At 44.9% G+C, this 24,588-nt stretch overlaps 1 protein-coding gene across 1 annotated transcript; it reads left to right on the plus strand.

Moving 5' to 3' along the window:
- Positions 1-15,749: 15,749 nt before the first annotated feature.
- LOC103626371 (RNA polymerase II degradation factor 1) lies at positions 15,750-18,105 on the plus strand. The gene has a single exon (XM_020537989.2). It carries the CDS (start codon positions 16,135-16,137, stop codon positions 17,854-17,856), a length of 1,722 nt encoding a protein of 573 aa, XP_020393578.2. The 5' UTR covers positions 15,750-16,134; the 3' UTR covers positions 17,857-18,105.
- Positions 18,106-24,588: the final 6,483 nt, after the last annotated feature.

A 24,588-nucleotide genomic window follows, 5' to 3' on the forward strand; every position in this document is an offset into this window, starting at 1 on the left:
CTCCAATGGCTAGTTCTGACAGCTAGCTGTTGGGCTGATGGCACACCCGACAGTGATCAGTCACTGTCCGGTGCACACCGGACAGTCCGGTGCACTGTCCGGTGCGCCACTAAAATTCATTTCTGAAACTGGCGCTCTCGGGTTTTCTTCGGGGTAAAACTCTTCCCCAGGGCCAGCTTGGCCCCACCTGGCAGAGGGTGCACCGGATAGTCCGGTGCACACAGGACAGTCCGATGCCCCAAGGCGAGAAACCCTATTTCTTGTTTTCAACTGTTTTTCAAATCGGTTTTCGTTCTAACTTGTGAGTGAGTTCTAGAGTGACACCTAGCACTATATGAGTGTGAATGTGCACCAACACTATACTAGAACTCTCTTGGTCAAACTACTCATCGACAACCCCTCTTTATAGTACGGCTAAAAGAGAATAAAAGACCTAACTAAATCACGAGTGTCCACATCTCCTTGACACTCGGACTCCGTAGTCCTTCACCTTTTGTTTCGTCGTTTTAGCCGTCGCTTCGAGTTCTTATCTCCGGGATTGTTTTCACCGTTGTAGTACTTCTACCTGTAATGCGACCTAACTTACCATTTGTCTCTGCAAAACACACGTTAGTCACATATAACATTACGTTGTCATTAATCACTAAAACCAACCAGGGGCCTAGATACTTTCAGTAGCTATTGTAGTAACACGAACTATATAGTGCTCGCGAGTATGCTTATGACCTTAAGCGTGACTACAATGATGCATCACCTCATCAAGTCCAGTGTATAACCATTGGCCCTATTTGGCACAACTTCTTCACATATTTAAGCAGAAGTTGTAACAGACGAGACGCTTTTGCAATAGCTTATCAATTTAACTAATTCTCAGAATGACCTAAAATAGTCAATAAACAGAAGTTGCTTTTCACCAGCTTCTCTGATGAGCCTCTTTTCCAACAAGTAGTAGTTGTGCCAAACAGGGCCATTGTAGACGCACACACTATATATTTCTCACTGGTATGCTTGTGGTCTCAAGTGTCGCTACAATGTCGCCTTTTGACCATAACGTCATCCCGCGTAATAAATACGAAGGACAATAGCTTTATCTCAACCACTTGACATTGTACAACCGATCTAGTCGGTGGCACACAAGATATTGTTATGCTGCCTAGAGCCGTCATGGAGAGTGGCACACATGAGTCATCGTGGAGAGTGTTCAGAGGTTCCTACGAAAATCGCTTGGCTTGTTGGAGCTTGGGGCCATGAAAGATCTAAAAGGTGACTAGAGGGGCAAGTGAATGGGAGCCAATCAAATTCTGTTGCATAAAAAACTGGAACTTGAGCACTTAACTTCAATGGAGATGAAGAAATCGATCAAACCAAAAGCACATCAACCAACCAATGATCTCATGTTTTGAAAATATTCCTAGGACACACGAGACCCACAAAACGAACAGATCACAAATCAAACACCAAAAAGTCTGAAACAACCCAAAATCGTATCTCTATCTAGTGCGGTTTTCAGTAGCTCGAAATTCAGTTTTTGAATGCGAAACTGATCCAAATGATTCCGATTGAGCTGAAATTTTGCACACACCTTGACAAATTAGTTCCTGAGGTGTCCACAAAATTTGAACTCAACCGATTTATAAATCAACCGCAGATCAGAAAATACAAACTAAACTTAGGGTTTTGTTGGGGTTTTTAAAACGACTTTAGATCAAATCACGACCATAAACCGTTCATGGTTGCAGTGGTCCAATGACTATATCTCACCCCCAACACAATTCCAAAGCAATCCCCAACTCAAGAAATCAAGATTCTCACAAAATCAAAGAGAAGGGTTGAGAGAGGAGAAACCAAATGAAAATTGCAGCAACGGGATCAACAAAACACGATCTGAACAAACATTGAACCGTGGGTGGTTATAGCCACCCTTCCTCTCAAGATCACGAGTACAAAGATGTGGAGTTTACAAAAACAACTGCGGATCTCTAGGCTAAGAAATAGAGCAACCTAGAAAATGGAAACTAGAGTTTTCTAACAAGTGACAAATGAAATAGGCAAAAGAGATGGATGCACACTACAACCCTCCCACCCATTTATAGGGAGTTATTTCACTAGTCTAAATTATCCCTGAATACATAGAGCTCATCCACTTAACCTAGGGCAAAATGGACCAACTCATGGACGCTCCACATGAAGTTGTTTCGTCTCGACACACACTTCACAATGACGCCACGTGTCACCTCTGATTCCCGCCAGAACCGCGCCGCAGAGTTTTGATGGACAAACTCGAGGCCCAACCACCAAATGTCGTGAGTAGCGTACTGTGTACATGCCCTGGACACTTGTCCCACTGGTCCGCAATCGCGTCGGCAACACGATCCGCGCCATACATCCTCACGTCGGTGCGTGACCCAAGTATCAGCCATCATGGTTAGTCATCCAGCTTCTCCGGTCCCCGTCAAGTCCCAGCGTGCTTCGCCGCTCCCGGCTCATCGACACAAACCTGCATAACCTTCGTTTTTACGTCGACCACTGTTCCTGTGTTCCACACCTGTACACTACAAACCGAGAGATATTGTTGCACAATACAATCTCATACTCTATTTAGTTCACTGACCACACCATCATCAACCTAAATTAAAAGGGACAAGTCAATCTTATGTTCGCAGTTTTGGCCGGCACTAGGCTTGGCCACGTAGTGCTCCGAGGATGCTAGGTTAGTACTCAGGTGAGCCTACTTTACGTTTGTCTTGTGCTGATAAAGTCTTGAAGGATATTTTGCTAGTGAGCATATGGCTTCTCCAAAGCACTGACAATAATAAGAAACGAAAATAATTGCTGTCGAGGAAAAGAAAGATTAAATTTATCTTTGTATTTCGAATGATGATAGTACAGGTAGCTTTCTTGGCCCGTCCATCATTTTCCGTCCTTTTGGAGTGCCCTTACATTCATCTATTCATCATTCATTATCCATCTGTCAAATTTTTGAGACGGCTCCGTCACAAAAGATTCGAAAGCAAGAGTAGGAAAAGGATGCCTGCCATTCGGAGCTCTCCCTGCACTAATTAAAAACTCTGTCCCAAAATCAAAGACGTATCAATATATTTATATATTTATATATAAGTTTTTTATCTTTTCTAAATATATTATATTTAAATATATATCAAAAGGACTATATGCTCAGAAAAGTCAAACATTTTTAAGTTAAATGAGGGAGTGCTTTATTGGAAAAACATCCTAGGTTGAAAATTGAATAGCTTTGGTAGATGATAGTTCAAGGTTGCAATATGAATCCCCTCCGTTCTAAACTATATGCTGTTTTATCTTTTCTAACTATATACTTTTTATTATATATTTATATATACATCATGTCTAGATATATAATAAAACCTATGATTTAGAAAAGCTAAAAAAGACTTGCCATTTAAATCAGGAGAGTATTTTTTGAAGTTTAGAAGTTGAAAAACAATTCAATGACGATTTATAAAATGGATTTCCCACCCTTTTTAAATTTTTTATTGTGGCCCTTTTTAAATTTAAAAACAGGGAGACATAATTTCGTGAGTATTGGCCGATTAATAAGGTGTGTCATCCACCTAACTGTCCAATGTAGATGAGATATATATCTTCTTTTGGTCTTGGAATTAAAGATAAGTAGGTAAAGTTAACACGAGATGAGTTGCTCCTTCTTTGTCAAATGAAACAGATGCATGGCTTGTTTGAGTCATAATCTTGCCTCCAGAATCTATTAGACTCTGGTGACAAATACCTGTCAGAATAAAAGAGGCAGGGTTTTTATGGTACGAACATGCCTTCTTAGGACCTCGCAAAAAAAAAAGGTGTTCGCTTCACACTGTTTTTTTTATTATGTCGACTTCAAGTGTGCTTATATTTGGTGATTGCTGGTCTGGTGATGTGAGAAGTTGAGTCTTTTTCTTTTGCCATTTTTTGACCAAGGAGCTGGTACTGCCGCAAGTACCAACTACCAACTGCAAAAAGGGATGCTTAAATATTGGCGGGGTCTATTATCTGATTAGAACTTTTCAGCTGTTGGAATGACAGTCTAACATATACATAAGCTTCCTGAACAAAACATATAAATCGTGTTATGCAGACATAAAAAATAGGGTTAAGTTTTCCTTTAAAGAAAGAACAAAGGAGGGTTAGGTTGAAATAAACATGAAACAACAGACCTGGTGAATATGAGTTGCTATGGCATTGATTTGATAAAAAATATCCAACATGGAAATAATTGGAATAATCTAATTTTTTCACAACAATTAAATCCTACCAAATAGCCCACTTTATCCCTTGTGCCTAGTAGTACTTTCTATCCTTCACACAAAATTTTACACACCAACTTGCAATCATATTCTAGCATGACAATTCTAATAACGTAAAACAAGAAGACAATTGCACAAAGGTAAATGCTTAAAGTAAAGAAATGGTTACAAACACATTGATGTTTTTTGAGGTATTGAAGACTGGATGCTTCCCACTAGTTTTACTTAGAGCAACCACGCAAGGGAGTGGCTCCCCCTTTGATCCGTGTATGGATCAAGTGTTCTCTGCGAGTTGATTCTTTGCCACTCTGACACCTTGTATCGCCCTCAAACTACACTAAATTTGTAGATGTTGGACCGTCCAACGCCTAGACGTTGGACCGTCCAACGCCTAGACGTTGGACCAATCTCTATAGTCCGATGAGACTCAACTGTTTTAGTGACCCTAGTGTGTCAGATATAGCCATTGGAGAATATGTGTAGCGTATAGTCTAACGGCATCTTGTTGGACCAATCTTTAGTGCCAAAAGTTTCTCTTTGGAATCTCTCTAGAAGGTGTTAGACCAGGGTGCTCTATAGATACTTTTAGTAATAAAATTTATTACTAGATAGGTGCGTGACCAAATCAATAACATAAACATACACGATACTCCAAGATGTTGTGATTTTTCAAAATTTATAGTTTTCGTTACATACATAAATACGTGCTACGTCTAGATATATAATAAAAAACTATAAATCTAAAAATGCCAAAAAAATTATAACTTAGGACAGAGGAACTATTAAGACCTGGATCCTCTTGGCTAATTGTTTAGCCAGCAAATAATTAGCTAGCAATAATTAGTCAGGATACGTTTGGAGTCTTGACTAATAGATGTATTTTTCTCTTTATATAATCTATTAGCAAGATCAAATGGCTAATAAGCAAACAGTTGCGAAAGGGCCTCTAGCCTAGCGGTTAAGAACTTTCGAGTAGCACCTCCAAGTTCTGGGTTCGATTCCTATCGTGAGCGAATTTTCAGGGCTTGATTAAAAAAATCCCCTCGATGTGCCACATCCGCTCTCGGGTTGCGATGTACTGTGCGGCACCCTACGGTTGGGACCGTTGCAGAGTGGACAGTTGACGCCGGCCCGTTAGTGATGGGAGGCCAGAGTTCGAGGATTTTCTCGGTCGAGACCATTATTTCGATCTCTTCTAATATGGAATACCGGGAGGACGGTCTTTCCTTCCCCGGCCGAGTTTTAATAAACAAACAATTTGTCAACCCTCCCATACAATTATCCAATTTATTAGCCAAATCTGTTTAGAGACCAAAGAGCTAAAATTACCCGGTAAACAGTTTTCCTCCTAACAGGCCCTAATAATTACAAATTGCAAACAAACAAGCGAAGAAAAGAAGCATGCAGCCCGACAAAAGTGAACCCACTACTTTTGTAGCAGCGGCGCCAAACGGCCAAACGGGGGAGGGGAGCTCCTCAGCTCTCCGTGCGTGTGCGTGTGCGTGTGCGTGTCAGCTGTACACGCCGCGTGCACTTCTCTTTGCTGTGTTTATTCGGACATAGAAATAGAGAACGTGTTCTTCCAAATTAAACCTAAGGGTGACCGAAGCTTTTGTTGGTATTCTTCAGACCCCCTCCTAGCTCCTACTTCGCCGCCGAAGAAAGCTACCGGTCGCCTTGCCTCCCGTCCTTGTCATATCCCTTGGCCTTTTGCGCCTTTTCTTTGGCTGCGTGCGTAGCGCACTTGTGCCTTCCTTTGGCGAAAGGCCGGCCGGCATCTAGTGGTTGCTGGTCCGTTGCCGTTGGGCATGATTGCTTCGCTTCGCTTCGATCTCTCCTCTCTTCTCGAACGGAACAACCAGCGCCCCCGCCAGCTTCTGCAAGGAACTGGCGACGGGGCCGCGCGCATTGGACCCCCTCCCCCTCCGACTCCGATCCTTCCCCGCCAGGAAAGCTTCTGCCCGCGCGTATCCCACTCTCTCTCGGGTGCCGGCCGATCGGGTTTCCGTCTCTCCCAAGTTCCAGCAAAATTCCAATGCAGAACCTCTCTCTGATCTGATGATGTGCAGACAAGGGAGGGAGATGGCAGTCGTTCCACGGCAGAGATTGAGAATTGAGGCGAGCATGATGGATGGATGATGAGCGTGTGTGGATCGGCACCTGGTGTCCGTCCGCTCCGTTGGTTGGATTGAAGGCCAACAATCATGTAGTGGCATCTGTGCTCTCGCGCTAATATAACCCAAGCCCTCGCTCGCTGCTTGCCAAACTACCAAGCCATTCATTCATTCGCGCGTCCTGCTGCTTGCCGGGTCGGGGTCGGGTCACGTGCATTTTTCTCTCGAGGACGCGTGCGGTGCGGTGGTGTCTTTGCGGCCGGCCGCGGCGGCGACGGCGGCACCCGGCACGGCGTATCGTACGATCTTATCGTATCGTCCGGCGGCAATGCATGGACCCAGAGCAGAGCAGAGCAAGCAGCGATGCCTGACGGGGTCGTCGTACTTGCCGGTGGGTAGCCACGGCCAACCCGGTGGAGTCCAGTAGTGCGTGCCGCGTCCTTCTCCTTCCTGCCAGATCAAAAGCAGGCGTACACAGCTTGCGGGGACGGGGATCAGCTAGTAGAGATGGCCAAACGGGCCGGCCCGGCCGGCCCGGCCCGGCCCGGGCCCGGGCCCGGGCCGGCCCGGGCCCGGTGAAGCCCGGCCAAAACCGGGCCGGGCCTGCTGAGCCAGCGGGCTTAAGTTTCTGTCCAAGCCCGGCCCGCAGCGGGCCTAAACGGGCCGGGCCGGCCCGTTTAGCACGAAAAAACGGGCCAAAAAGCGGGCTAAACGGGCCGGTAAGCACGTTTTAGTGTTAAAAAAACGGGCTTAACGGGCTTAGAGGTAAACGGGCCGTGCCGGGCTAGCCCGCCGTGCCTAGTTTCCTGTCCAAGCCCGCCCGCTTATTCTATCGTGCCGGGCTCAGACCGGGCCCAAAAAGCGGGCTTCGTGCCGGGCTCACGGGCCTCGTGCTTTTTGGCCATCTATGACAGCTAGACACCGCGCGTGCATGATCCATGATTGGGTGGAGTCTGTTGAGAACTACGTCACCACGAATCACCAGATCCGCTCCCTTCCCTCCCGTCAGCAGTAGAGGCGCGAGAAGCTGTAGAGAACCCGTATCCCTTCCCAGAAGCACAACAGAGGAAACACACGAGACACGATGTAGGGTTGGGCCTCTGGCCTCTTTCTCTTCTCTGTATTATGATGGGGTGTACAGGTTCCTTATATAGAGATGTGACACCCCTCAGGGGCAAAGTCGGTATTTGCCCACATAACCCTAACTAGGGTTACTTAACACTCCCCCTTGGGCGAATACCGCGACCAACACATGCCTCGTTAAAACTCCGAAAACCCCAGTGGAAAAATGTGGAGAAAGAGTGCATGGTGATACAAATTGCATTTGCACTTTGTTGCCTCGTTAAAAACCTCATGTGAGAAACTTCAAGAAAACTCACCAAGGGAAAAAGAGTACAACAACTGTCATCGGGACAGATTTCGATCCTTTGGGATCTAGATTCTATCGAATCTTCTACAAGGGCTAACTTTAGAAATGTGCTCCCCCTGATCCTTGCAAAACCGTATCAATAAGGCAAAACATCTTCTTCTAGAAGTATATGCACATAAAGATTTAGCAAACGGATCGCATATCCTTGCAAGGACTATTTCAGGAACTTTACCTCTACTCACTTCTAGGATATACGAGGTAAGTGCATGTATCAATATAAATAAGCCACTTTGACTGATGGTGTTCGATCGACTAGATCTATATATTTGATAGAAAGTTCCATAAAGGTTCACATATTAATCATCAAGCTCACGCCTTCAGGGCATAGAATATGACATTTATTGTCTCACGGTTGTGATCAATATAAGCATTCGCTCCCCCTGTCGATGACATCTGTCAAAGTCGTTATCCCTCATAACTCAAGCATATTCTTCAAGATATATGTTTCATTGTTCATCTGGAATAACGAGAATGGATGAGGTTGGGGTGCTACCATTTTCTATTTTACACCACAATTTATACATAGTTGTGCAAAGCAAATAATATGTCCTTCAATAGGACTTAGGGGATAATATAGTTGCAATAGTACATATTCTAAATATGATACATCGCTCGAGGCGTTCATCCATTGCAACATCTATGATGGTGTCACAAAAGTCCATCTAAGATCGTAATCCATCAGGGATTTTTCATCGATCAGATACATCATTATAGTCTGTCATTCTGGCATAATGGGGATATTTTGCCAGTAACACCTAAACCTTATAGGTTTCTGCCTTCAGGGCTTTAGAGGATACCATAATTCCACATCTAGTGGAAATTACCATGAGTAAAACTCATGGAATGCACATGTGCTTATTCGGTGAACTTCAAGTCCTTTGGTACCTCATCTTATTCCTTTTCGGGTCTGTATGGGTCATTATCCCTTTATAGAGATTATCAAACTTTGGTGTTCAACACAGACTTTGTTTCTTCTGGATAGGTTCCATCTGGGAACGATAGTCTCAACTACGAGATATTCTCCCTACATAGGAGAGTGATCATTCATCAGGAATGTATTATTCGGTATGAGATTTATATGTTGCATATTTATAATTCAAAGATATGAGTCCTCCTAGGATCTCATGACGGATCTTCAGAATCCTATTAACTGCATATTTTAATTCATGTCATTTGCCAGATATATTACATAGCGGAACAATGTTTATTCAACACATACGTGGGATGGGTCTCTTACAAGACCACTTGAACCATCGCATTCACCACACATTATTTCAATAGTGCCCATAAATGTCCGAACTTCAAGCTCGCGACTTTCATTTTGCGATTATTGGTTCAGCCTCGATTGCATTTATCAATGACCCGATAAGAGAGCTTAAAGCACTCATGCCTAGGACTTTGTTTTGGATCCATTTGCAATCTAGAGGGGCAAGATAGGTGTCGACATATTTGTCTCCCACATTTAATAATGATCTCCGTTATTTCCCAAAACGAAAGATTCTTTGTTCTGTATTCCCAGCACAATGATATTGCGCGCATTGCTAGGAATTTCATCATCAAGATGAACCTCTTCGTGAGGCAAATCACCATCAGGGTGAATTAATCGGAGGAGAGTTATCACAGACCACGTGAATCTGCAATCAGAAACATATGCTTTGACTAAGGCCAATGGATCATATTCGCAGGCGTCCCCAAGAATAGATCAAATGCCAATAAGTCAAATGTGGATATGATATTAATCCCGGGTATATCCACATCTACATCAGGTAGAAGCATTCAGACCAATATGGTTACTCCTCAACGATTTCTGGCAAACTCCATATACATAGGAGTACACACCGAACGACAGGTTCAGTTTGGATTTTGTGCGTTTAATAGAATATTGAGGCATTACATTATATGGGCATTCCTCCCCCTAATGCCGAGATATTCTAAAAGCATACAGATAAAATCCCCAACCACAATCATCCAGTTGTGGCCAATGTATGCTATTGTGGTGATTTATTTGGGAAATCTTACGCATATTACAGATATGGGTTTTATGCAGTAAGCATTGGACTTAGATTAATGTAGTGGCATGAATACTACATCTTTTTCCTTCGACATGAAGGGTTAGTCTCAACATCCAACGAGACACGCAACAACAAGTTGCTTCAGGGTTACAATTCTGCAAACTTATTGTTATTATTACCAAATGCACAGTTAATCATTAAGATTTAGACTAACATGCACAACACTATTTTATCCATAAGGCTTCTTCAGGGGCTCATGAATACCATTCGTCATTTGGAGCCATTAGTTGACTTCAGATCAACAAGTAAAATGACCATCAAGGTCTAACGCTCACAAAGACATTCACTGGTTGCATTGTGCTTTGAGGCACATAGAAAAATGTGTGTTTATATTGGTAGTAAAGTGCACGACATCAGGCCAATGCTGTCAAGCAGAGATTTTTATATGCAGAGATGTATAGTCCAGCTCGTTTTATTATTGCCCATTGTTTACCCAATTACTCATACCGATCTGAAATTGGGTATCAATTTATGCAACATTTTTAGGTATTATAATTTTGAGAGAGAATTTATAGCAATAGTTAATAATTTATGATGCTGCCAGCAGGACAAACATTTCTCCTCATATTATATACCAATTTGTTCTATAAAGCATTATTTCGATCTCTTCGTTGTTCGACAAAAAGAGAAGCTTTGGAATAGAACAGACAAGGCCAAGAATTCATTTTATCTGGGAAAATCACCATATAACTAGCTTTTGATGAAGCAAATGATGATAACTGCTTGGCAAGAACGAAACAATACTGGTATTCGCCTAGGATCCATCTTCAACACCAGATAGTACTGCTCTCGTACGAAGAAATCATCAGGAGTAGAGAGGATACAACAGGTCTCTACAAGATCTTCATATTTCTATCACAAATTATCATCACTAGTAGTCTAGTGGTCAAGACATATGGCTCTTCTGGCTCCGAGGACCAAGAATATGTTAATGTCTAATTTAGCTACAAGCTTTGTGGTGATGTGGAATTTCATAGTTATTTGTCTACTCTTCTCACTTCTGGTAGATCGGAGGTAGATAATGGTAAGCATGCCAAAGGGTGGAATTCAGTGTAGTTCGGCTACATAAACCCCAGGTATGTGTCCATTCAGGACCGACCTTTACCATTTAGTTTACATTGTATACCAAACTTGTCAAAGGACTATCCCGAGTCAATTCAGTGACCATAAGTATTTACAATTCCGAGAGATGTATGTGACACAAGCATAGAGGTTCTAGATAGAACGAGTAAAGTGGTTCGACGGGAACACACTATGGTTTTCACACCAACATAGTGAAAATTTTCTCAGAATAACCTCTCGGTATACTCGCAACTTCGTGTTGCTAGGGACTACATGTCCTTTTATCTCATAGTTTGCTTCATGTCATTCAGCGACAAAGAGAGCAATGTGCTAACATCTGGTTGAGCAATGTATGACTGAGATTTTTGGTCATAAATTATTTGGTAAGGTCATATTGCTTACTAATAAAATCCCAATTTGTGATGTCTTATGCCAAAAAGGCTTTCATGCATTATATTATATATCTTCGGGTAAAACTTTATGCATGAGGAGAGAGCAGAGAATTATTTATTTGTGTTTCATAGGTATTTCATTAACTTCCCAGATCTTACAAGCACCATAGAGCTTGTCAAAGTTGTTATGGCCACTTGGCGATATATATAAATATATTAAGCCACACAACACATGTCAAACAAAATATAGAGCCAAACGAAATTATTTACGAAGGTCGCGCTATGCTGTGACTTCAGGGGCTCGGATAACCCACCACATTCCGCGAGTACAAGCTCCAGCGTATCTGGCGGCAACACGGTTGCGGCCATCAGGGCTACGACAATATAGCAAGCCTTCGTAATAAGCGCAACAGGCACAATTATGGCTCGGTAATTGGGGTACACGATAAATCCACGCAACGTGCGCAACAGGCGCAATTTTGGCTCGCGTCAGACAGTCCCTACAGGGCATGCAAAAAATACGCGACTCAGCGATGACGGTCTGACTCAACGGGAGCAATCCGATTAATGGAGAGCGCGACATAGCAATCACATGACGCAGCCAAGTTCGAACGGCACAAATACTGCGTCGTGTTGCCAGGGCGCAGCCAGTGCTTAGCTAAAGCCATAACTCAACCAATTAATAACGCAGCCTGATCGATGTGTCCGAGTACCCACTATACAATTTAATCGCTCGACGTTAGCCAAAAGCTCAACGCAACCAAATATTTAGAGCGATTTGAGTATACGCGCATAGTCTTCACATGTATTTTAATAAATTTTCTGCTAAGTATTTAACAGGAAATAAAAGCAGAAAAATAAACATCAGAAATAATACATCGATATAATATATCTGGTGTAAAAAGGCATATTTCCATATTTAAGCAGACATTTCTACTAGTTATTTATGACAGGAAATAATTAATTAAAGTAGAAACTGCAAAAATGGTTTATTCTATTTATTGATTCAGCGTGTATTTATGAAAAAAATAGTAACTTTTTTCTTGTGCATAAATGCACGGCAAGGGACAACTTTAACCGGACTTTAAAAATGGGCTACCTGGCTTGACCGGATCAAAAGCCGCTCTTTTTTTTTCTCTGCATGGCTGCATGCAAACTTGCGTCATCATTCACGGTGACTCTCGTATGGGCCAAAAAAAAAAAACCAGGAATCGTTGTTTCCACCGGTAACGGTTAGAGGAATAAACGGATCACATGGACGACCCGCTCGTGGGGAGCACCACCCAATTTGTGGATCAGCCATCGCGCCTGGAACCCACTGAGCTGCCAATTCCCAACCAGCAGCCACAAGCGCACCAATGTGGTGCTCTGCTCCGCCTCCCCTCATGCGCTGCAGCGCTGGCACCGACGCTGCTGCGGGCAGCCTGCTGGTTGATGGGGCACTCATGCGCTGGGTACCTCCCGAATCGGTCGCCCATTAAACGTGATGGAGGGATGGATTAGAGTCGTCGTTGTTTTTTTTCACCGTAAGCAACATCGACGAGTAAAGGCTGGCTGACGCCCTGGTAATGACGGCGGTCTAATCCTCACCCGGTGAACATGAGTAGATTCAATATCATACCATTTGTTTGTGTAGGGAATCGAAGGCTGTCGCGTAGGACAGTGCGGCTAGACCGGAGGACCTGCCGGCTTGACGAAGAGTTGGTGCAAATCTGATCCCGCAGCAACGTCGAGGTAGAGCGTGCTGATAACGTGTTGAGAACTACGTCACCACGAATCACCAGATCCGCTCCCTTCCCGCAGTAGAGGCGCGAGAAGCTGTAGAGAACCCGTATCCCTTCCCAGAAGCACAACAGAGGAAACACACGAGACACGATGTAGGGTTGGGTCTCTGGCCTCTTTCTCTTCTCTGTATTATGATGGGGTGTACAAATTGCTTATATAGAGATGTGAGACCCCTCAGGGGCAAAGTCGGTATTTGCCCACATAACCCTAACTAGGGTTATTTAACAGAGTCAACCATCGCGTGCGTGCGTGCGTTTTACTGAGCTCTCAGCTGTAACCTGGAATGGTGTGGCTGTGTCGGTTAAGTTGGGTTCAGTTGTGCGGCCTGCCAAGAAGGAAGCCCAGTTAAGAGAGCGCGCGGAACAAAAGGCTATCTATCTTGCGGCGGGCCCTCTTCTGTTGTCGCGGCCGCGCTCAAGGGTTACCTGGCCAAACGGGCCCATGCTGAGCCTAGAACCTGGGAAGAAAAAAAAAACACTTGAACCATGTTTGGATGCTGCAGCAGCATCAACAAACCGTGCTAAACTGGTACGTATTATTTTCAACAAACTATTAGTTTTTTCCTTCCCTTTTTACAAAGCCAGTAGCCAGAGAATTCTAATCTCCTTGCATCTGGACACTTCATGGTGCTACAACAAAACCCAAAGGATTTGGCAACTGGGGCCAGAATTTAACGCTAAACAGACAGGTTGGTCATCGGCTCATCGCTCATCAAGCCCTGCCGCTAACTTGGTCCTTGGATCATCAAACCTGGCCTCAAGTCGACTCAACTCAAACGGCATGTATTTGTTGTGGTCCAGAAAGCACGCATAAATGTGCATGGAGCATCACAACTAATAAGGATACAAACAGGTGGCCAATTTTCTAGTTCATTGGCCTACATACTACAGCATGTACAACCTTAGGTACATTGATGATCATTATTATGCCATTTACAACCTACATACTATTTTGTGGTTCCAACCTCTAAGGCCATGTTTCAAACATCTGAAACTAATATTTAGTGGCTAAAATTAACTGAGATGTTTAGAACGGATCAGCTAATAGATGAGCTAATTGTTAGTTATACCTCTCAAATACTATGTTACAGTTTCAACCACTAAATACACCTAAGGAACTTGTTCATATAACTAAATGTATTTAATCATTATATCCTATTCAATAAAATCCCTCGAGGCATGGCTTATTTAGGGCTTGTTCGGTTAGCTCTCAATACATGTGGATTGAGCGGGATTGGATGGGTTTGAATCCCAAACAAGTCAAATTTCTTCACAATTTTTTCCAATCCCATCCAATCCATATATATTGGGAATAACCGAACAAGCCCTTATATGGGTTGTACGAATGAAATGTATTCCTTCACCAAGATAGCTATTTTATGTTTTTTACACTTAAAATCTCAAATATTCTTTAAGATACGGGTCATTTATGTTGGTTGTGCATGCCGCTGTCTTCGTTGGTTTTAGTTGCTAATTCTGGATGAGCCGTGACAGATGGATCCTCCACCAGGTGTCAAGTAGTAACAACCGGACCTCACAGCTGCCCATGCCAAGTGCTCAGCTATTTGACAGGGTCTGTTTGCGAACATGAGGCTCTTCTGTTGCCCGGTTTTTTCTCATCTTTGCTGCTGCCTTCGTCTTCTCCTGTCCCTTCCCCTCCCCTCCTCCTCCTCCTCCTCCTCCCCGCTGCGCCACACGCCATTCCTGTCCATTTCCTGCTCACGAAGGTACGACGGGGTTTCTTCCGTGAATTGGGTGCGTTATTAGGTTCCTGGTACGTTGCTGTCGTTGTTTTGTTCTTGTTGCAGGGGAATTCGCTCGTCTATTATTTGCCCTGGAACGAGCCGCCTAGCCAGCCGAGCGAATTCGATGCGTTTGCCACATGCTATGTGATTTGGGTGCCTAGCTTATTCATCAGATCTATCGAATTCAGTTCTCCTCCCCCCCGTCACGTAACTGAAAGAATCTCATACATATTTGATATTCGTCTATTTAAATGCTAGTATTCCCCCCCCCACCCCCCCCCCCCCCCCCCCCCCACCAAAAAAAACAAATTAAATCTTTGCATTTGAGTGACATGTTCTGACCGTGTTAGATCATCTCTCCGATAAGGAGCTTTCAAATAGACTCCTAAAAACTGAAATACGACTGCATTTAAAGTGTTTAACAACTTTTTTTTACTTCAATAGTTAGACCTTAAATGATGTTATTTAGAAAACAAATCATGTTATTATAAAATAATTTGTTCAAGATTAAAGAGAAAACGATGATAGAGCTCCAATATATGGGTAAGGACTTGAGAGATCGATCTCTGTGATCGTTTTATGAATTTTTTTTTATGAAAAATGATCGCTGTCGGAGGATATTTTATAGTTTCGACACCTATATTTAAAAATAAAGCCTCGTTTAGAGTTCCTCTTGGAGATGCACTTAATTGTTGTATAAGACCTTGTTCGGTTAATCCCGTTACCAATGGATTGGATGAGATTGGAAAAATTTAAGAATAAGCTTGACTTGATTGAGACTTCAAATCATTCAACCCCGCTCAATCCACATGTATCGAGAGCTAATCGAACAAACCCTAAGGCCTTGTTCGTTTGTGTCGGATTAGTGGGTCGGAACGATTCCTAACCGGATTGGTTCTCTAATTTATATAAACTTTGATTAGCTGGAACGATTCCAGATACAATCCGACACAAATGAACAAGGCCTAAATGGGAATGGAACCAAAATATTTTTTTTGGGGTTAAAAAGAGAAAATCATCAATTGTCATTACAACGTGCCAGGAGTGTTTGTCACAGAGACACAGCCACACATGCGTCATCAGAGAAGAGAGAAAAATACGCCAAAAAAAAAAATGCAACCATGGCATGCATGTTGCCTACAAACATCTCGTGGTCAACCAGATATGACTCGGTGTCTTGAGAAAATTACAAATCTCTCGAATCACGGCTCGTTCTGCCTACCGGCAAAACAAACAATTGACAAATCTCTCTGTCTCTGATGCAGCGGAAGCCGCCCATGGCCACGCGGCCGTCGCTGCGGTCGAGCGACGGCGCGCGCCCAAGAAGCAAGAGCGGGGCCGGCAGGCCCCCGTCCAGCTCGCGCAGCCCCGGCCCGTCGCGCCCGTCCTCCGCGGCGGCGGCCGACAAGCCGGTGCCGTCCTTCCTCCGCCCCACCGTTAGCTCGTCCATGCACAGCTCCTCGTCGTCCTCCTCTCTGCCGTTGCCCTGCGCCTCCTCCTCATCCGCCGCAGGCTCCAAGGGCGCCGCCGCCGCTACGGCGAGGCGGTCCGCCGACAAGGCCCCGGCGCGGCCGGTGGGCGCGCCGCGGCCGATCACGCCCAAGGACAGGGCCTCCGCGCAGCCTGTGGGCGCGCCGCGGCCGATCACACCTAAGGACAGGGCCTCGGCGCAGCCGGTGGGCGCGCCGCGGCCGATCACGCTTAAGGACAAGGCCCCGGCGCAGCCGGTGGGCGTGCCGCGGCCGGCCAAGGCCAAAGCGCCGGCTTCCGCGTCGCTGTGGGGCGCGGTGTCGCCGAGGCAGTTGATGCAGAGGGCGTCCAACGCGTTCAAGGCTAGCAGTAGGTCCCGCAGCAAGAAGGGCAAGGAGGAGGCCGCGGCATCAGCGTCGTCCGGCGGCAAGGGCGGCGCTGGTGCTTCCGCCAGGGCCAAAGGCCAGACGTCGAGAGCGCAGCACCAGCAGCAGCAGCCGGAGACGCCCGCCGAGCCGTCGCCTGCCGTGACTCCCTTGGAACTGGAAGCGGAGGAGCCTGTCCTGTTGGAGTCCGACGCTGCAGGCCAGAATGGACAGGACGTCGCGACGTCGCAGGAGGCTGCCAGCACTGACATCACGACTGTGGCGGTGAGGTGTCAAGAGGAGCAGGTCGGCGCAGGGCAGCCGAAGGAAAAAGCGGAGGCGGAGATGTCGGATTTGCAAGAGGAGAGGCCGCAGAGCAGCGAGGTCGTGGAGACAGAAACGGGGGCCCATGAGCGCACGGACGATGGCTCACCGGCCGTCGTTGGAGAAGCAGCAGCAACACCTGAGGGAGAAGATGAGCTTGCAACCAGCGCGGCAGAAGAGAAGATCGTCGAGGAGATCCAGCGAGCAGAGGCGACTGAGAACTCGAAGGCGAACGCGAACCCTGAGGAACCAGACCAAGAAACCGGCGTGATCTCCGAAGAACCCAAGGAGGGAACGAGCGTGGTCTCTGAAGAACCAAAACCAAAGGAGGCAGCTGATCCTACCACTGCGCAGAAGCGCGAGGAGGCGTCCGACGAGCCAAAAACGGCTGCCGGATCGAACGCGTCAGCTCCGACGACGCCACTGACAGAAGCGGCCAACTACGACGGCAACGACGACGTGGAGGCAACGCCTAAACAGGTGAGCGCTTCGGAGCCCGTGACGCCGGTGGCAGAAGGCATCAGCAAGGGCAAGGAAGTGATGGAGACGCAGCAGCAGAGCGCGTCGGCGCCGACGACGCCGGCGTCGAAGCAGGCGGCGATCCCCGAGGACGCGGCGTCGGCGCTGGCGTTCAGGGGGCGCAGGGTGAGGACGGCCATGGAGAGGCGGTCGGAGGAGGAGCAGCCCAAGCGGAAGGAGGTGGCGCGGAGCAACGACGTGATCGAGGAGGCCAAGAGCAAGCTGATGGAGAAGCGGAAGAGCAAGGTGAAGGCGCTGGTGGGGGCGTTCGAGACCGTCATGGACAGCCCCCGGGCGAGCTGATTCGAGTTTTTTTTTTTTGGAGGGAAGATCGGTCGAGTCTCGACTGGCGCTGGCGGTGGTGTCTGTCTGGTTTGAATTTTGGTAGGGTTCTCTTTGGATCGTTGCTTTCTTGTTTGTTGGTCGGTCGTTTTGCTTCTTGTGATCACTCGAACAAACGGAGATGTGCGTCTCATTCCTGATTTGATCATTTAATTTCTTGATGAACCTGTTCTTTACGAGGAGAAAATAGCAGCGTTTGTTTGGTTTTGACCGATGCAAATTGTACGGTTTGTTCTTATTAGGGCAGCTTGAGTCCTAACATCGAACCGAGGTTGACACAGGTTAACTGAAAATCCATCATACAAATAGTGATGGTAATGAGCTCTAAATTGTATATTATAAAATTTAAAAATCGAATCAAATCAGGATTAGACTCTATTACTATTTGTTTTTAACTAAAATTAATTAGGTGCTAAATAAATTGCGAAGAAATATTTAGATTATGATCCATTACCGTTTCTACTTATAAATGGTTCGTTCATCGTTGTGTTTTTGACGGAAAGGGCCCCACTCCCTACTTCATTACGAAATAGCTAGAAATGAAATCGTGATAACAGACCGTCTTACAACCAAACGAGAATCAAAATAATCTACTTGAGTGACCAACTCCTCAATCCCTAATCCTTCTAGCATATCTCATAAAGTTAAGCATGAAGGAGAGGACACCGCCACATAAGCAATCCTGGTTATTACAGGATCAATACTAACTATCTTCATATGAGTATAAGCACAGGTCCATAAATGACAAGTTGAAGAGATCAAGTACATATGAGCTAAAATAGAGGGGCAAAAGTGCAACTTTGGACAAAACAACATAAATATAATGTTTAAGTGTTTGGATAAGTTGCACATACCATACTCTGTTTTTAACACCTTGTTTTGGCTACTAACCTATTTCTGCAAGAAGAGTGCCTTTTGGACTTGAAATGAGCCATATTGTAAACCTTGGAGAAACCAAGGGGAAAAGGTATGTTTCTTACACTTAGTCAGTTGGATTAAGTGCTAACAATGTTTGTCTAAGTCGTAGGGAAGCTACCAATAAAAGCCAAAATGGATGGAGAAGATTGACACAAAATAGCCAAATTTCTGTTGGTCTGGGCCTCACCGGACCGGTCCGGTGGTCCACCAGACCGGGTCTGTGAGGGGTCTGGACTTAGGCACCAGGTTGGCTGGCGCACCGACCGGTCCAGGGTGCAATGGACCGCCTCCGTACGTGAACAGTATGCTCTCATGAATTTTAATTTAAAATTCACCGGACCACTACTGTTCATGGTCCGTTGTGTCGTCAGACCGCTTCTCTAACGGCTCTTCCCGGCGCAACGGCTAGCTGACGCCACCAGACGGTCTGGTGGTGCACGGACCCCATCCGGTGCTCGCCATATTAAGGTCGCCATATTAAGGAAAGGCGTTAATCAGATCCTGGATTGGGGCACATAGACTCGATCCGGTGGTGCACCGGACCGGTTCAATGCGCCCACACACAGTAAGTTTTTGGGACTTACATATGGAGGAGGTGACAGCTCCTAGACCCCTTGGGGCTATAAAAGGGACCCCCTAGGTACCTCAAACCAGTACCCAAGCATCTGAAGAGCATACCAACACTCTGAAACTCAGCGACCACGCATTCTAGTGGTTTTAGTGAGATCCAAGCGCTAGTTTTGTGATGTTATTGTAATAATGTTTTCTTGTGCTTGTTTCTTTGTTTCTATGTGATATCCTAGCCCTGGTGGATGGTGATATCCTGGCCCAAGGCTTAATAAAATTAATAGAGTACTCATACCAATAAGGTGCATCTTGTTTTTTGGAAGCCTGTCTCAAAGAACATCTGGGTTAATGTAACACCCACTTTGTAATTTGTTAGAAATAATATCAACAGAGAAATAATTTCTCCTTATGTGAGTTTAACCTTTGTGCATCATCACATGTGTACCCCTAGGTAAAAACAAATAATTAATAACATAAAAGCCACTAAATTATGTATCATGCTGGTTCTTATTTTTGTGTGCATTTTGTGACAAAATAAAAACAAGAGACAAGAAATATATTAATTCAAAAGGAAATCTAGAATCTAAAAGAAAATCTGGAAATTTAGAAAAGAAAAGAAACACCACATGAAACATAGGGAAAATATATACATAAATATATTCTCTTCAACCCCAAATGTAAATTTGGCACATTTGATATAAGTACAAACCCATAACTGACATTCAAATTTAAATTTGAAATCTAAAAGGAGAAATGAGGATCTAAACTTGAAAAAAAGAGGAAAGAATAAAAAAAAAGAAAAGGAAAAAAATGGCATTGGGCCTAATACCCCTCGGCCAGCCCACCAGACGGCTCCCGTGCGGCCCAACCCGACCTGGGCGCGGCGCGCCGACGGGAGGACCCCACCGGTCAGTCTCACACGCGCGGCCGCGTTCTCCTCCCCTCACTGCTCCGCGGGGGACCCACCGGCCGGTCTCTTTCCTCTACGCGCCCTCCCCCTCAAACCTTGCTCACTGCTGTGTGGGACGGACTTGTCAGTATCGTCCTCAACAAATCCACGCGAACCCGTCGCAACCGGAGCGCCAAATCCGCCGTAGTGGAGGTGTATATTCCGGAGTCTTGGACTGCACCTGCCAGGGTCCTTCCCTCGAGAACATATACGCGGTCCTCCTGCCCTCATCGCCCAACCACCTTTTAGCCAATTAGGGGCCGTATTTGCCTAGGGTCCATTACCGCGGGTGGGGGATGTCCGCCGCGGAGGGAGCTTTGATTCACCGGCATTGAGGCTCCGGTGCTTGCCTGGGGATACGCTCTGGGAGTCGGGGAACACTCTGGTGTGGGTCACTAGGCAGGCGACCATCTCGTGGCTGTGAATTTCTCACCGGAGCTTCGGGAATCGACGTGGAATCGCCTCACCGCGCGAGCAGGGGAATCTTCACCGCGAATCCAGGTAAACGGAGCACCATTCATTTCGAGATTCACTGGGCGTCGTGTAGAGAGACTCGGATTAAGGTTTTGGTGACCAACGTGCGGAATGGTGCGCAGTCCGGTCGTGCGCCGCCATGCTTCAGGCGGCGCCGCCGTGGGTGTTCCGCGCGCAGGAAGAAATGCGATCCGATGGGTGTCTCGGCCCTCAGATCATGATCGGGTGGTCCTGGTTGGATCACGTTTCATTAAAACCCAACCGTTAGATGTCGATCGGGTGGCCCATGTGGCGTAACCGTTCGGGTGGGAGTGGATCTAATCCGTGCCTTTGGATTTTGATCCAACGGCCCAGATATCGCGATACCCTTTCGCCCTGGCGTTTTGCTTAAGAGACCCTAGGTTCCTTTGAAATAGAACCCGCCATCCACTTGCACTGTGCTCTGGGTCTCTGGATTTTTACCCCGAGCCCCCTGTGCTTCACAGAAATTGAGGCCCAGTCCAGGGACTGTTTAAATGGAATAAATGAAATAGAAAATGGATTTTTATTATGAAAATAACTACTAGAACTTAATAAATTCATAGAAAATTCATACTAACTCCAAATCACTCCATTCCAGTTCCTAAAATTTTGTAATATTATTATCTATCATCTAGAGTCTCTGTTTTGTCATGAAAACAGTAAGAAATTTATTTCTCACTTAATCCTATTTAAAGCACATAAAACCTTTGAAAATCCATAACTTAAATTCTATAACTCCAAAAATTATGATTCCTGTTCCTAGAATTTTATTTTAATGTGTAGATTATTTCTGTGTATTTTGTTTATATGTTTGGTGTAATGTTAATTTCTCTACATGCACTGTGCTTGTTTGTATTGTGGCGAGTAGAAGAGCCCGTGACCGAGGATCCTGGTGAGCAGCAGGTTGAAGTAGCTGAGCAGGAGCTCATTGAAGGCAAGTTGTGCCCTTGACCACTTTTTACCTAATAATGTTCTTTAATATCACTTATCCATGCATAGGTTAATTTTGATGGGACCCAATAGGTCACCCTAGATTGTTTATCTCATTACCTTGTTTACCCCTGATTCACTTGGGTAGTTTGCTATTGCTTTACATGGTTTTGGGATAATCATTTATTACCTCTATGTTCCAGCTCTTTTGTTATTCTATTTATGTTCATGTTATGATCATTAATGTTAATTGGAACATAGAGCTTAACTTGAGAACCACGTGCCACCACAAGGGTTTAATGGGACGCCCTTGGCTGACTAATTAGGAAAGCTAGTGGAAGACTACCTTACCCGAAAGGGGCAAGGGCAGTAGGGGAGTGGTCAGTGTAGGGAGGTCCTTGGTTGATTTTGCTGCGATGGCGGTCAGCCAAGAACCCTGCATTGGAACTTCCTATAAACTGTAGCGGGTTTTCGGAAGCTAGTGGAACTTTGTAAAGGCCTCGTAGTGTTGCCCTGCCGCGCTTCCTAGGAAGAGGTGTATGGGATTCGCGACCCCTTGGCAGATGGGTAGCATGACTTGTGGGTAAAGGGTACAACCTCTGCAGAGTGTAAAACCGGTATACTAGCCGAGCTCACGGTCATGAGCAGCTCATGACTCTCTGATGTTTAAATTATGGAACTTAAATTCAATTTGGTCATTTGCATTGCATGGGCTTATTATTAATTTTGTTATATTACTTTACTTGTGGTTTGGTATTTACTTACACTTAGTAATTGCTAATAAAATTTTGACCAACTACTTAAAAGCAATGCTCAGCTTTAACCATTCTCTTTGATAAGCCTTACACTCCATGAGCTCCCACCTTTGGTGAGTTCATGTCACATTATTCCCCACAACTTGTTGAGCGATGATCATGTGTGAGCTCACTCTTGCTGTCTCACACCCCCCCCCCCCCCACAGGAGAAGAGCAGGTGGTTCAGGAGGAGCCACAAGGCGAGGAGTATGATCTGATCTAGGTGGCGTTTCTCAGTCGACATTGGCGCCGATGATCCTTAGTTCGTTTTATATTTATTATTTTATTTTGTAATAAATCTTCCGCTATGTAATAATTACTCTGATGTTTTATGACATTTATCTCTATACACTCTGTTATTATATATGTTGTCTTCTTGGCGCATGTATGAGATGCACCCGACTTTGTCCTTTAAAGCCGGGTGTGACAGAAGTGGTATCAGAGGAAATGTTGACTGTAGGACGAAACCTAGATAGAAATGGACAACCTTACCTACTTACCTTACTCTGATTCATTCTATACTTACCTCACTCTGATTCTTTCTATACTTATCTTGATCCTGTCTTACCTTCTACTATTCTACTCTGATCATTCTTATCTTTTCTACTCTAAGACAAGAAGGATTTCACACATTGGAATCCTACATTTATGACCTTTTTAAGAGAAAGGGAACCTAAGACGAAATTAAAATTATTTTCTTTATTAAAAATGTTGGTTGATTGTTCTGATGATCAATGCCTGATTTGCTTCTTTGATTGATTGAAATAGTATAGACGGGCATCTTAGCATGTACCACTATAATGTAATGTATTAGCGTTAGTAGGTGACACACTAATCTACATAGCTAATAAATCTCCCAAAGTAACAAGCCTCGTAATTACATGCCTTGTCTACAATCCTTTCTTTCGTACCCTGTGTTTCTAACCCAGATGGGCTACCTCTATAGTGTTAGAAGAGAGCACTATAGACTTGATCCTTGGTGTGTCATGGTTAAGGAAGGCAAAGACAGTTTATACACTGTGCTAAGGGAACCATAGAACTCACTAGTTCCAAAGGACAAAGATTTGAAGTTGAAGTTGCAGTAACTACCACCATCAGACTAGCGGTATTCTTAGTAGATGAGAAGTTGGTGGGTGACAACATCCGTGCAGTTAGGGAATTTCCGGATGTCTTTCAGAGGAGTTACCAGGGATACCACAAGATAGGGAAGTTAAGTTTGTCATTGATCTCTTACCTGGGACTACTCCTACTCCCAAACGGTCATACAAGATGTCTATAGAAGAGTTAAAAGAACTTAAGAAGCAGTTAACAGAGTTACAAGAGGCTAGGTACATTCGTTCGAATTCTTCACCTTGTGGAGCGCCGGTTCTATTTGTACAGAAGAAAGAAGGATCGCAAGGGATGTGCATGGATTATAGGTCCCTTAACGATGTCACTGTGAAGAACAAGTGTCCATTACCACGCATTGAGGATTTATTTAATCGGATGAGAGGTGCAAGGGTATTCTCGAAGATTGATCTCTGATCGGGTTACCATCAAATGAAGATTAGGCCATAGGATATTCCCAAGACGGATTTCTCGACTCGATATGGATTATATGAGTTCACTGTTATGTCGTTTGGATTAACCAATGCACCAGCCTATTTTATGGATCTAAAGAATAAGGTGTTCATGATCTGGACAGATTCGTCATGGTTTTCATCGACGATATTTTTATTTATTCCAAGAGTGCTAGTGATCATCTGGGATTGGTGCTATAGAAACTACAAGACAATCAACTCTACGCCAAGTATAGCAAATGCGAGTTTTGGATTGGCAAGGTGCCATTTCTTGGACATATCATTTCTAATGGAGGAATATTAGTGGATCCTGCTAAAGTCAAGGAGATAGTGGTGTGAAGCATACCCACTATAGTTACTGAAGTCCGAAGATTCTTGGGACTTGCAGGATATTATCGGAGGTTTATTGAAGGATTTTCTAAGATTGCTAAGCCTATGACCTCGCTTCTGGAGAAAGGAAGAGAATTCAAGTGGGATGAGA

The sequence above is a fragment of the Zea mays genome, chromosome 5, assembly GCF_902167145.1.
Source record: "Zea mays cultivar B73 chromosome 5, Zm-B73-REFERENCE-NAM-5.0, whole genome shotgun sequence".
NCBI lineage: Eukaryota > Viridiplantae > Streptophyta > Magnoliopsida > Poales > Poaceae > Zea > Zea mays.

Coding starts and splice junctions, on each gene's coding strand:
- LOC103626371 (XM_020537989.2), top strand. CDS start 16,135: ATGCAGCGGAAGCCGCCCATGGCCACGCGGCCGTCGCTGCGGTCGAGC.